Source organism: Colletotrichum acutatum (assembly GCF_030867785.1).
Source record: "Colletotrichum acutatum strain CBS 112980 chromosome Unknown BDZ83scaffold_87, whole genome shotgun sequence".
NCBI lineage: Eukaryota > Fungi > Ascomycota > Sordariomycetes > Glomerellales > Glomerellaceae > Colletotrichum > Colletotrichum acutatum.
In genome coordinates, this window is record NW_026849081.1 from 36,708 (window position 1) to 49,685 (window position 12,978).

Consider the following 12,978-nt stretch of genomic DNA (forward strand, 5'->3'; position numbering starts at 1 on the left):
GCATTAGGCATCGGGATGGAGTTGATGACTGCTTATATCATTTGATACAGAACGCTAGAAGTACAATGCCATCCAAAAGGTATCCAGGTGTCTCAACAATAATCGGCTTAGCCAGTACAGCACTGGGTATCGCAGCGCTCGCCCTGAACACGAGTCGTTAGGACAGCTAATTTGGACGAGAAGAGAGAATCAAACTTACTGCCTCAGTCGTAGTTTTCGAGGGTCCTAACGAGCGTTCGAATCCCTTGCCTTTGCACATTTCGTTCAGAGACTCGGTGATACCATCAGCAAAGCACAAGCAGGCGCCTCCACTGCAATATGTAATAGTCGACGAACAGGACTGGGCGGCGGCGCCAGCAGCCAAGAGGACGACCGTGTAGAAGAAAGAGAGTTGCATGTTGTGTAAAGGGTTGTTGGATGTGAGTGATATTATAGAGAGAGTATCACGAACCTCAGAGTAGGAAGGGGAGTTCAAGACCATTTATAGCTTGAGCCCGTCATGAATGTCTGGGTAATTGATGGAAATTGTGTTCCCGCAATGCTAAACTGGTGCCACTGCGGAAACCAGGATCTGCTAAAGATGTACGTGAAATAGCAGGACAACCCTTGTTGGGCATGATCATCTGAAGCAACTGCGGCCGGTGAACGCGGGGTCGTCTGGAGACGCCGGCCACTAGGATGGTCTGAGACAGACAGCTAGGCTCGCTCAACCCCCACATCTGATGATCGTGTTCATCCGAAACCCTTTCGGACCAGTTGGCATTGAGATTTGGGGGTTGGATTCGGACTCCGATATGATGGGATTTACCTTAGATAAGAAGCAACAACGGACGAGTCGCTAGACAACACGTTTAACCTGGTGAAGTCAACGATGGCATAGCTATGTCTCACCAAAGTAACTCCCACTATTGAAGTTTTTGGCTCTCTGTTTAAGTCTCTCTTATCCTGCAATATCTCAATTACCTTAGTCAGCTGTATATTAGAAAACGTAAACTTGACAGCCATACAGCAGGCTAGGGTACACGTGCCTTAGGTAGGTTGAGTGACTTGTCAAATTGACGGAGTAAAATAGCCTTTCTCAGACTACCACCTACCGAGGCGCATCGCACAGTACTTACCTTTGTGTCGTATCAACATGACGCAGATCTTAATCAAAAATACATCTGACACATGCGACAGGATGGATGATTAGCCTTTGAGCACAATGCAGAAGCCCCGAAATTCAGGTCTTCAGGTTGCAGGTATGAACATATCCATACCACTTATTAGTTAATTGCTCTTCTTCCTTTACTACAATTAGTACTATCAAGCTCGTAGGTCTCGCCGACTGCCTCAGATCCCCTGTTGTTTCAGATCAGACGGTACATGATTCGTAGAGAGGGTACCTCATCGGGCAAGTGATTCCGCGGTAACTGATTCAGGAACTATTCAACGTAAGAAGTAGAGAAATTTCGAAAGCTTAAAGAATGGATGCCAGTGGGGAAGTCCACCAGTAACGAAGTACTTGATACGGCGGTTCAAAAATCCTTGGCAACGCTATGGTACTCGCATACGCGTGACGCGCGTTATGCTGAAGGTTGGCTGATGCGCGACTCGCAATGGAAGTAGGAGCGATCTTTGCGATTGATGTATTCCCAGAGAGACTCTTAAGACCTAGACTCTGAATCGCAATACGGAGTGTGTCCATTTTCTGACATTTCTCTTGAACGTGCCAGAACCAATATTTAGACATGTGAGGGCTTCTACCTCTAGTCTTTACTTGATATGGCATTGTTTTAAGCGTTGGCCTCGGCGAAAGTTACCTTTACATACTATCTGAATCTAATTTTCACATCTAGCACCGTGCACTAGCACACTACGGTTCTTTTCCTGTGTCGAAATCTGTACGTCAAGAGCAGGGTTACCCTGGAAGAAGTTGACCGGTTTCAGCCCTACCATCATTTTCTCGCACGGCATCACCGGCCAGTCTTCGATGCGCGGGTTATGCGTAGACCCAAACGTGTGCCAGACTACAATGTCCTCATTGCGCACTGAAGACGAGTCACCATCCTTCCGTTGCTCTATCCAGGATCCGATGCCATCATCTCCGGTTGACTGCATGGTGAACCTCCCCGCCGGGAAGAGCTCCTCGTCGTGATGTCGCGTCACCCAGACAGCGTGGGATGTGTACCTTGCACGTTTGCCGTGCCAGGAGTTTGGCTGGGCGAGAAGAAGTTGACTGTAGTGGGGTAGAAGTTTGAAGCCGACGGCGGTTCCTGTAGTTGAATTGGTGACGTTCTCGTTGACGATCTTGAAAGTTCTGTTTGTGTTGAAATCAAGATCCAAGCCTGCTTCTTTCTCAATGACTTTAGAGGTCGTGTTGTACCCTACGCCAAAAGGGTTATATGTGTCCGTGTCTCCACTGAAGAGAATCGGATGAGACTCTTCGACAACCAAGGAGTTTTGAGGCCCATCGATGGCAGCATCAATCCTCAAGCAGAAGATGTGTTGGTGATATGGTGCCAACACGCCTGGAGCGACAATAGTCCCCCATGGGACCTTGGTGTCAAGATCAATAGGTGCTGTTGACATGATCCCCGTAGCACGGACTTCATAGAATATTGACCCGTCCTGCTGGAAGTAGAAGAGGAAGATGTACTCGTAGTTGCTGACCGTAATGATGGTCTGCAGCACGAGGACTCGAGATCTCGTAACTACAGCGTTTCCAGTTCGGAAGTTCGTATGCTTCCAAAGAATACCGTCATCAATTTCGTGGCAGCAAATAACGTTTGGCATCTTCAATGGTTCTCCCGATGAGGTACTAAGCCACCCGTCAAAGTACTTGATGTGCCCGAGACAATCGCAGCCCAACTTGAGGTTATTGGCGTTGATCCCTGCGCCATCATTCCCCAAATCAAAGGCTGCTTTTCGGGGGTAAGGGCACCGAGGATCTCCATAAGGCACAAACATCTCGGCTAGAGACAGACGATGGAATAGACTTCGGTCCTCAAAACGAATGTCATGAAGAGTCATGCCCTCCCTGTAGTTGAAGCCGACTCTCATTGTCCACTTTTCCCAAGAAATGTGGTTTCCGTCAATGCTGAATGACGGGCCCTCGGGCTGGGAGACATGGTACGGCTTCGTCGTTGTCCTGCGCTCTTGTACGAAATCGGGATGATACTCGCTATTGGAATGAATCTTGCGGCGGTCAAATCCCTTGCCCTCATCGCTGAGCTTATCGTGCTCTCCAGAAGGTAGCCGGTAGATTTTGACCACTTCGAGGGAGTTGGATACCTCCGCACATATGTCTAACGGGTAGGCGTAGTAATTCGCGTCAGGGTTGTCAGAGAGTCGCATGTAAAACCATGCCTAAAATCTTTAGTCCATTAGTTTGCATGGGGGGGATATGTAGGAATCTCACCATTGTCCAGCGGTCTTTCATATCCCTCACGCCATCCGTGGCATATGCCCAAGGCTCGACGACGACGGTTGCGCCTTCTGGTAATTTAAGGGTACCGATCTCGCGTTGGATCTTTTCGTCCGCCAGACAAGCCGCAGCCACTTGTGCCATAAAGTCAGTGTCGATGAAGGAATGGCGACCTGGTAGCGGGGTGGTAGAAGCGACGGTCGCAGTGTCCAAGTTAACTATCATCTCATGCAAAGTTTTAGCGATGTAAGCCTGCACTCTAGCCTGCCTTGCCGGGTGGACGGCATCTCTATTGCCAGCATGCTCGCTATCAAGGAACTTGATCAGTTCTGTCTTCGGTGGCTCGGCTAGAGAGATTGCGCGATAGAATATGTCTTTGCTCTGGTTCGACTCACGGACAATTCCGGCGGCCTCGATTTTGTCAACATGCATGAATGACAGGATTTGTATCGTATGTAGGAATCACTTCAAGATCACTCACATGGCTGATTTCTTCTGGTTGCAGAGGATCAAGTGGATGGGGCTTCCCCTTGATATTAGCGTCTCCCATGGTAAATTTCGACCACTGGAAAGCTGGCGAATGGAACTTGGAAGGAGTAGACCTTGGCTGTCGGAACGAAAGCGATGAAGAAGAGAGACTCGAAATGGGTTGTGCGAGGCAACAGCCGGGGATTTAACTTCGCAATGGCGCCGAGAGCGGCACATGTGACTATCTCGGAGTTGATAAGCCGATCGTCCGGAACGATAGCGCACCCCCGCACCGGACGGCGTGCATCGCTGTCCCCGAAGGGTAGTTGGAGCCTCAAAAGTGGAGAACTTCTTCCGGTGCCGCTCCGCAAAGGTAAGGAATTGTCGAGGCAGTAGCCGGTTCCCCGGTCATCAACCCGGTTCTTCGCCCATGATACCGGTCCGGCCCATCTATCCCATAACAAGCCGAGATGTCTTCCGCGCCCTTCGGGTGGATCTTCTTCCCATTTGTCTGCCAGTTCATGGCGAACCTATCCAGCCCAAGATACAGATTCGATCTCATTAGGAAGAACGGTGGGCAGGTGTAGTTTTCATACCCATTAAATTACTATTTCTAATCATAAGCAGTCTAAGGTCCATTATGCAAATTTGACTCCACCATGTCTATCCCTTTCCCTCCGGTCCCAGTAGTTACGTTAGAAAACAACCGCTTTAAACATAGTCAGCCGCCTGAGTCCTGACTCCTCGGCTTTCCAGGTCCTACCTCGATGATGTATCAGTTGAGTATCTTAACCTAATCATAGTTGAAGCCAGCTCGTTATTCCAGCTGGCATATATCAAATGTGCTCAAATACTGGCTCTCAGCGTAAGCCACCCGCCTAGAAGAAGGGAGCGGGCAGCAAAATAGCAAACACCGCCCAAGAAGAGGATAGCAAGATAAAATCCCGAGAGCGCTGTCCCACCCATACTCTCTAGCATCTGTCCCCCGATGGGGACGGTTACTAGCAACGAGAAACTGACTACGAAGTTCATGGTACCTTCAAGTTGCATTGTTAGTCGATAAAAAAGACAGTAGCCGTGGAAGAGCACCACACACCTAAGTACCTCCCGTAATCCTTTGGCTCGCAAGTTTTTCCTAAACAGACTGGGCTGTGTTAGCAGGTTCGTTCAACTCTATGGAGCTGAAAATGGAAAATATTTACCTGGTGTGCTCGAAAGGAAGGACCCCGATCCGTAACCCCAAAGCGCGGCAAAAGCATACAAAGCACCGATATGCTTGGTTCCAAAAGGCACAAAAACAACCCCGGTGAACACGATGGTAATACCTATCATGATCAGGAGGATGTTAAGGTGGCCAATTCTATCGCCGATCACGCCGGTCATGATGCGACCGAAACATGAAGTACCGTTCAGAATGGCGACAAGGGAGAACCCGATGTTGGAAGGGAAGCCTGCAGCAATGGCAAAAGTAGGCAGTAGGCCAGTGATTCCAAAGAGAACAAACTCGAGCATGAAGAGGCCCCCGGCCATGAACCCAAATGGTGGGGAGCGAAAGGCCGAGAAATTGAGCAGGGCTCCTACTCTCCCGACGGGTGCTCCAGAGATAGGGGTGGATAGGCGAGGATAGGGGAGAAAGCATACGACGCCCAAGACCATGATGCCAAGAACTAGGAAGCCCATAATTCTCATGGACCACTGCCAGCCCAGTCTAGGCAGGATGGACCGAAGCATCATCGAGATGGTCACACCTCCAAACGAAGATCCGGACAGCGCGACTCCCATGGCAAGCCCCTTGCGACGGTTGAAGAGCTTTCCGATGACTGCCACAGCGACTGTTGATGTGAGGGCACCGCCGATACCGCCTAGTACTCCCAAGCACAGAATGAAGTGCCAGTATTGCGTGCATTCGCCCATGATGAAGAACACGGGCACGTAGAGCGCTACGGAGATGGGAGCCAGCCACTTCGTGCCATAGGCGTCCATCAATGGTCCGGCTTGAATTCCAAGGAACAGTGCAAGCGAGGTGAAGATTCCGCTGATCCAACCTAGATCGCGAGTGGAGTACTCACTCAGCTGATGTAGCTGGAGGTATGACTGAACAGTTCCAACAGATTGCATGAACCCTATCGTGGACGATAAGCAAAAGTAGTCTGAGAGGTACGAAGCTATCATGATGACGCTTACCGTATGATGGATATAGGAACATGAATGATCCTAAAACACATAGCCAGGCCAATGGGCTAGATTCGGGGTCGTGATGGCGAGAACTCGTCGGACTGCGCATCGCCCCCAGCTCGATAGCGCCCGGCGCATCCTGAGATTCACTCATGGCAACTCGATCTCGCTCTTCCGAGGCGCCCATCGTGGCACTCAAAGACGATGTTGAACTTTGATGATGACTACTTGATGTGTGCTAGAGAAAACTTTCAACTCAGTGCACGAAATTTTCTCCTCTTTAGTCGTCTCGGGATCCAAGGCCGTCTGGCCGGGATGCCTGCCGAAGACGGCGTATGCACCTAGCAAGAGTCATTCAACCATGTCGACCACGCCTTGCAACCCTTGCGTCTCATAGAAACGACCGTATGTGGCAGAAAGTGGGGTCCCACGCCCTAGGCTTATCATGTGTTCGCCCTAGGTTGATTGAGTCGATCTAGAATCTCTTTCAGAAAGAGTCTGCATGTCTCCACGTCCGATGGGCGGAGATGGGTTGGGGTAGTAGTTTCGTTGGGTTTCCTCGGGAAACTCTTCCGAGTAAGGCAGTTTTGCGCGGACACTATAGAGTTCACAAAGAAGACAACAACTTTTAGCGTTTCACTAGTCTCAAAGCCCATGGCTTATGTAGATTCTTGAATGTAATGTATTGACACACAAGTCGGGATGTATATACATGAAGATGACCCCGCGCTTGTTTAAATGTTTACATAGATTACAAGTAAGAAGCCTCAACCAAGAAACCGACAGTGAACTTGGAGTGGCGGAGGACGGCGGACCACTGGATAGTGTCGTAGCTCTGTTGCATGCCAAGTCAGCAAATAGTTGATTTCCAAAGTAGGAGTAATGGCAACTTACGTCGTTGGGGCTGTGGATGTAGGGAGTGGAGGTGTCGATGGGCTCATCGCAGACATAGGCGGCAGCTGTAGATTCGAGTTAGATATCAAGTCTTGCACTTGCCAAAAGATTGGCGTCAACTTACGGAAGCCGTTGGAGCGGGCGCTGGCGTGGTCGGAGCACCCGTATCCGCAGACGTCGCTGGTGGGCGCGCTGCCGGTGTACTGGGTTCCAATGAGACGGACGTAGGTGGTAAGAGCGGAATCAACTATCAGGAGTCAGCAATGCTACTACATATGTGCATAGCATCGATGAGTGATGAGCTTACCGTAGTCGTTGTAGACCGAGAGCTTGCCAGAGGGAGAGTAACCGGCCATATCCTGGTTGACGAAGGCAAGGACGGTCTTTCCGGCGGACTTGTAGTTGGCGAAGACAGCCTGAGAGCCGAGAAGGCCGCCCTCCTCACCGGCGTAGAAGTGGAACTCGAGAGTGTTCTTGGGCTTGAAGCCAGCGTTGGCGAGAACGCGAAGAGCCTCGAGGATGACAACGACACCAGAGCCGTTGTCATCAGCACCGGGTCCACGGGCAGTGGAGGATCCTCCGGTGGAGTCGAAGTGAGCACCAACAATGACTGGTGGTCACGATTAGCACATGAAAACTGAGATGGAGGTGGGCGGTTCAACGTACCCAAGTCAGAGCTGGTTCCGGGAATCTTGACGATGATGGAAGGCTGACTGAAGGAGTGGGTGAACTGGGTGACGGTGATGGCCGAGTTGGCAGCCGCAACAGTCTTGACCTGGTTGAACAACCAGGTGGCAGCCTGGGTACCGTAGGTGGAGCGGTAGTAGCGGTTGTAGAAGCTGGAAATTGTTAGTACAGGCTCACAGGTTAGATCAGAGCTCATAATCACTCACTCGGTCAAAGTCTTCAACCAAGTCTGGGGGTTGGTGTTAGAGACCGACGCGATGAGGGTGTTCGCCTCGGTGACGTGGGACAGAGTGGTGGGGTATGTCACTCTAGCCTCAAGGACCTCCTCCGGCGGGGTGGACAGGACCGCCAAGACCTCATCGTCCTTTAATGGGTTAGCTTAATCCATGAATCGATGAGAAATAGTCCAGACGTACAACAATGTCGGTGATGTCAATGAAGCCAATGTGCTTGTTGACATACTCCTCAATCTTCTGGTCCTCCGTGACCCAAGTGCCGGCGTCGGCCTCGGACGTCTTGATCAGACGGAGCGCAGGGTCAACTTGAGTCTCCTCAGTAGCAGGCGCAGCCAGGGCAACCCTGGAGGCCGCGAGGATCGCGAGAGCAGCGTTGAGATGCATCGTTCAAATTGCCCTGTTGATGAGCGGCGTCCGTTGATGAATGGTGCAGGTGCAACGAAAAGAGCAAGAGAACCTCTCTGGCCAAGAACACGGAGAGAAGTCCCCTTTAAATACACTCATCGTAGCCTCAAGGAGAAGCGAAGCATCTACGACCTCCCGCCCAACGCTTGCGGGATGTGGAGGATCAGCCAGGACGGCGGCAGGACCCGTTGCCCCAAACAGGCATCTCATTATGACAACGGCGAAAGCCGTCATGGCACGCAATACAATGAATAGACAGAAACAGGAAGCCCATTACTCAGAAGCCCACAACCAGTGTTCAGTCTCTCGGGGGATGGAGAGCATGCGGCAGGAGCATTTAAGCTTATCATGATCGCCAAGCCCGCACGAACTTTAGGAGCTGCCCAACGGAGCTAGTGTCGGCTGTTGGCTGGGTCATTGATGCTACCCCGGCCGGCAGTCCCGCACACTCAGACTGGGTGTTTTGAGGACTTTATTGGATGCTGCTTGGGGTGTAATGTCGCTGAACACGATTTCGGTTCTTGGCAAATCCACATCACGGAGCGTGTGAGATGTTTTTCTGTGGTGGAAGGAAAGTATGTCCTGACTTTTTTCCTTCCTTGAAAAGTTGCACGACAATCGATTGCTTATGGTATTAGCTTTTTTTTATTTTATTTTTTTTTTTACCTCAAAACCCTTCCTGGAATCTGGCTGCGCGAAATTTCCGTTCAAAGGTACTCTTACCATTGATCTTGTGCTGGATGAGGTTCCGTACCAAATCTTCTTTCCGACGACGAAACACGCCAAGAACCAATATCCACAGGGAGGCTGACTCGTCCCAAAATCTCCATACTCCGTACGTCCTCCATATAGGCGACCCCTGTTGATCTCGGCACTCTTTCTCGCCCTGTTGCTTCATGGCTTCGATCGAAATGGAACCAAGATACCTTTAGGTTTTTGTGTTGAACTGTTTGCATGTCTCCGCGTTATGAAGCTCGAATTACCAAGAGGTCACGTAGGTGAGTTAGGATCTTCGACATTGTATGGGGCTTATGTTGTCCGTCTCTGCCTGTGTACTTTGTTCGGTTGTTGCTTCTCAGAGCATCTGATTTCCCAAGCACGACAGAAGCCGATTTATGGTCTAGCCTGAGGACTGATTTCATGCATAAACAATTCTCTACGAAATTCTCAGAGAGATGCGTTTCCCAGGTTCAATCCACCTTACAGCTAAGTGAGGGAAGAGTTCGAGAACTCATGCGTATCCTGGAACCATTCTTGATATACAATTGGCGTGTCGCTTACGGTTGTTCTGTCCTATTGAGGGTACCAATTACATACACTAGGTATCTTTAATAGCTGTTAACATCCATGGTCAAATTGTCGGCTACCTATATTTCCTGCAGGCTATAATGCCAAACGCCTAGTCCTACCCACGATCTAAATTCGCGAAATCATCTTTGCTAATGCCACGAAAACTTGAAACCGAAAACAAACATGAAAGCTTATGGAGATACTCAGTATACATGCATCTTCTCCAGGTCAGTGATCTCCACCAATTTCCTCAGCTCTTCCATCACCTTCCCTATTTCAAATCGTGACGAAGGATCCAAATCAAGCATGTGCCTAATGATCCAATGCATGTGCTTTTGTTCAGCAGAGCCGGAGGAACAGAGTTCGTCGAGTGTCCTCATGAACCATTCTGACTCTTTCGCAATATTGCACGAACAATTCTCATCCGTTCTCTGATAGCTAACATGCAGCTTCATCACGCCGTTTTGTCCTCCCCTTACTAGAGCCAGAAGCATGGCAAAACAGCATCCGAGCTGCCAGATATCAGCCTTGAGGCTGCTCTCTTTATGTTCCAGTTGCTCAAGAGAGAGGAACGAATAAGTGCTTTGATCATAGTTGGTCTTTGCACCTCGCCAGTACACCTTGCTGACTCCGACATCGGTGATATATGGCGTCACTTCTTCCCCGGCCGTATGAAGAAGAATGTTATCAGGTTTGATATCTTTGTGCTTAATAGAGAGTCCGTGAAGGTAAGCAAGCGCTTCTGTGAGCCTCATCATGATGTTGTAAACGCCAATGTCCGAAGTCGGCTGGTTTGGCTCGAACCAAGGGACGTGCTTCTTCCTGTTGGTATTGGAAGTGTAAAGGAATTCCTGTAGAGTGAAAGGAGCCCATGGTGACATGACAATGTTCATGACATGTGGCTCATCCGTAACCTCGTAGGCGTCGACCAGCGTGACAATGTTGGGGTGACGGCAGTTCTCCAGGACACCTAGCTCATTGAGAACTGCCTTGCGTTCTTTGCTAGAGAAGAGATTCCGGTAGGTTTTCTCAGCATATGGCTTTCTAGTAGTCCTTTGGTGGACCTTCCGAACAACTCCAAAGCTCCCCGCGCATGCGTCAGTCGACACATCAACGACATATGGTACATCGCTCCGGGTGTGATATGTGTGCACATATCTTGGCGAAAAGGTATGGTGAACTTTTTGGGCACAAGAAAAGATCGTCTCGCTAGGCAACTATGTCAGTCCAATGCTCAAGTACTTAGACGGAAAGTAATCGAGCTGGGTAACACAAACTTGATTTCTATAGCTGTGTTTGCGGCTATGCAGGGCTGCGACGTATCTAAGCCCCAGGTCCAATTCTGAGTAGCACGAGGCCCGAAATAAGGGCTAAGGAGATCCGCTACTTCCTTGCCCAGCCGATCTCTGGAAGCGTCTTCCGAGTTCTGCGTGCGCCCTCCCCGAGCGAGGAACAAGGCGTTCAGCGCGCCCTCATCTCCTAGAGACTCGAGCTTGTGGCAGTGATCGAGAGTGCCCGCCGCGAGTTGGATGGAGCTGTGAATGCGGTTGGCTAAATCTGACGTTCTCAAAGGCAAGGTATCTTGGCCTTTTGTATCGAGGTTCGAGACTATCGGGCGGCTTACACAGACAAGTTCATGTTCGTAAGCTCGAAACGCGGCAACGAGCTTCCGGATCGCTTCTTGCGCGAGTATGTACAGAGGCTCCGATACTATTTCCCCGGCCCAGAGCTCGAGACGTGAGCAGACGTGGTAAGCGGCACGTAAAGTGTCATAGACTGCATCATTGGTCTGATCCATTTCATACATAGAGTCATGTGTCTTTCGGTACGCCTTCGGTGACTATCCGGACGGTCGCCTCATGTCAGAACCCAAGGTAGGTTTGCGCTATGGAAGTGGTCCGCCAAAGTTCGCAAATCGCCTCTACGAGCCGCCTGCCTGCGCCTAGCTCCGTTTTTGCCGCTATTGTGGGACACGTGGAGGGCTTCAACCCCTCTTTCCAGAAGTTTTGTGGTGCCTTGAACAGGGGTTGTCCCCGAAGTGACTCCACTCCAATCCACAACGAATGGAGGTTGGCCATCACGAACAAATCCTTGATCCTGGACCACAAAGTGGTGTTACGTCAACTGTTCCTTTCTCACTTCACCTTTCATCAGGACTCGCTTTGAAGATGTACAAGTCGGGGCCGACGGCAGGGGCTATTGTCTCTGTTATTTTGCATTGGTTCTACCCACTAAGCATCCCACGGAAAACCTTCCAATAACCTGCACGTCTCAACATTTCCGTCAGTCTTCTTTATTGTTCTCTCTAGGGAGAGATACTCTGTTGTCAGTCCTACAACATGGGACCAGGCTGATAGAGCAGCTTCTGAGAATACCAGCAAGTTCACGTCCTTTCAAAGCTCAAGTCTATGGAACATTGAACAGATCTGCCGGCTGTCAGCTGGGCCAGCCTGTCACTCGTAAAGTACATGTAGTTGCCGTGTTTCACCCAGGGTAGAGTTTGGGTATATATTAGCCATTTCTATTCAGTAGGAAGGAAGCTTCAACAAAGGCAAAAAACCTTACGGTGGCCCAACGTGGTGATGTCTAGGTGAAAGTGCTAGGTGAAAGAACTCAGTTTATTGAGATTCAGCCACCGCACGAGACACTGGGAATTGGTAGAAAGGCGATAGGTTCTAGTATAAGTAATCGGTTCAATACTTGCTAATGTTGGAGCGCAAGAGATGAGTTGCTAAGGAACTGTAATAGCTAATAGCCGAGCTCGGAGTGATTCAGGTTTTCATATCCTTCCGCAGCGAAAGGTCTTTCTCCAAAGCTGCCGATTATACTTGCGATTATTAAATTTAGGCGCAACGTCTCGAGCATCATTCGCAGCGATTGATATACAAACTGTAGACTGTAAAGCATTTAAGGAGTGACGTTTAGAGAGTTAATCTATCTTACCTTCAGTAGCGTGGCCAATCATAAGGCGGGCAGAGTTCAAAAAGTGTTGTCAAGTTTCCTTATGGGGAAAGCTTTTCCATCGCCCTGAACAGAACATTGCCCTCTCTGCAAGTTTCAATCTTTAGTCGTGCTAAGTTGTGTAGGGGTTCCCCCGTAAGCACTGTAAAAGCAACAACACTTTGGGTCTGTCCGGCAGTTGAAAAACTGCTGTGATCGTCTGTTCATCTCATAACAGAAGAACTAGCATACCCGAAGGGTTGTGTAGCAAGGACCTTCAGTACTATTCGAGTGACAAGCGTCGTCAAGAATGTTGTTCGGAAGGTCATCGTCACATTGAAAAAATATGTGTAGCCAAGCTACGGTCTCGCATTCACTGAAAGACGTTTTAAATATGGCGTCAAAGCTGGTTTGTTATCAACCGCATGTAATGATTATGAGGTGCAATCATGTTTTGTATTTATGTTCATGTCATGT

General features: G+C 49.7%; 5 protein-coding genes across 5 annotated transcripts; all 5 read right to left on the reverse strand.

Annotated features, from left to right (window-relative positions):
* Positions 1-107: 107 nt before the first annotated feature.
* On the reverse strand, positions 108-397 carry BDZ83DRAFT_584195 (uncharacterized protein; the record flags this gene model as incomplete). Its single annotated transcript, XM_060505736.1, has 2 exons — positions 108-143; positions 200-397. 2 exons carry the CDS (start codon positions 395-397, stop codon positions 108-110), a joined length of 234 nt encoding a protein of 77 aa, XP_060361980.1.
* A 1,248-nt stretch (positions 398-1,645) lies between these two features.
* On the reverse strand, positions 1,646-4,201 carry BDZ83DRAFT_630490 (copper amine oxidase). Its single transcript, XM_060508832.1, has 3 exons — positions 3,888-4,201; positions 3,401-3,817; positions 1,646-3,348 (listed from the first exon to the last, which is right to left on the reverse strand). The coding sequence occupies exons 1-3, from the start codon at positions 3,954-3,956 to the stop codon at positions 1,822-1,824; spliced, it is 2,013 nt and encodes a 670-aa protein (XP_060361981.1). The 5' UTR covers positions 3,957-4,201; the 3' UTR covers positions 1,646-1,821.
* A 205-nt stretch (positions 4,202-4,406) lies between these two features.
* BDZ83DRAFT_630493 (major facilitator superfamily transporter) lies at positions 4,407-6,522 on the reverse strand. Its single transcript, XM_060508833.1, has 4 exons — positions 6,059-6,522; positions 5,077-5,997; positions 4,971-5,018; positions 4,407-4,911 (listed from the first exon to the last, which is right to left on the reverse strand). The coding sequence occupies exons 1-4, from the start codon at positions 6,234-6,236 to the stop codon at positions 4,721-4,723; spliced, it is 1,338 nt and encodes a 445-aa protein (XP_060361982.1). The 5' UTR covers positions 6,237-6,522; the 3' UTR covers positions 4,407-4,720.
* A 278-nt stretch (positions 6,523-6,800) lies between these two features.
* Positions 6,801-8,323, reverse strand: BDZ83DRAFT_705025 (peptidase family M28; the record flags this gene model as incomplete). The annotated part of the gene is made up of 7 exons (XM_060511500.1): positions 8,047-8,323; positions 7,837-7,994; positions 7,610-7,782; positions 7,251-7,553; positions 7,068-7,190; positions 6,944-7,008; positions 6,801-6,884 (listed from the first exon to the last, which is right to left on the reverse strand). Exons 1-7 carry the CDS (start codon positions 8,248-8,250, stop codon positions 6,801-6,803), a joined length of 1,110 nt encoding a protein of 369 aa, XP_060361983.1. The 5' UTR covers positions 8,251-8,323.
* A 1,189-nt stretch (positions 8,324-9,512) lies between these two features.
* Positions 9,513-11,553, reverse strand: BDZ83DRAFT_630498 (kinase-like domain-containing protein). Its single transcript, XM_060508834.1, has 3 exons — positions 11,186-11,553; positions 10,839-11,096; positions 9,513-10,770 (listed from the first exon to the last, which is right to left on the reverse strand). Exons 1-3 carry the CDS (start codon positions 11,197-11,199, stop codon positions 9,765-9,767), a joined length of 1,278 nt encoding a protein of 425 aa, XP_060361984.1. The 5' UTR covers positions 11,200-11,553; the 3' UTR covers positions 9,513-9,764.
* Positions 11,554-12,978: the final 1,425 nt, after the last annotated feature.

Coding starts and splice junctions, on each gene's coding strand:
- BDZ83DRAFT_630498 (XM_060508834.1), bottom strand. Junction 10,771..10,838: donor AACACAGCTATAGAAATCAA/GTTTGTGTTACC, acceptor ATAGTTGCCTAG/CGAGACGATCTTTTCTTGTG.
- BDZ83DRAFT_630493 (XM_060508833.1), bottom strand. CDS start 6,236: ATGGGCGCCTCGGAAGAGCGAGATCGAGTTGCCATGAGTGAATCTCAG. Junction 5,998..6,058: donor GTTCCTATATCCATCATACG/GTAAGCGTCATC, acceptor CGTCCACGATAG/GGTTCATGCAATCTGTTGGA. Junction 5,019..5,076: donor CTTCCTTTCGAGCACACCAG/GTAAATATTTTC, acceptor AACACAGCCCAG/TCTGTTTAGGAAAAACTTGC.
- BDZ83DRAFT_630490 (XM_060508832.1), bottom strand. CDS start 3,956: ATGGGAGACGCTAATATCAAGGGGAAGCCCCATCCACTTGATCCTCTG. Junction 3,818..3,887: donor AACCAGAAGAAATCAGCCAT/GTGAGTGATCTT, acceptor GACAAAATCGAG/GCCGCCGGAATTGTCCGTGA. Junction 3,349..3,400: donor TGAAAGACCGCTGGACAATG/GTGAGATTCCTA, acceptor TAAAGATTTTAG/GCATGGTTTTACATGCGACT.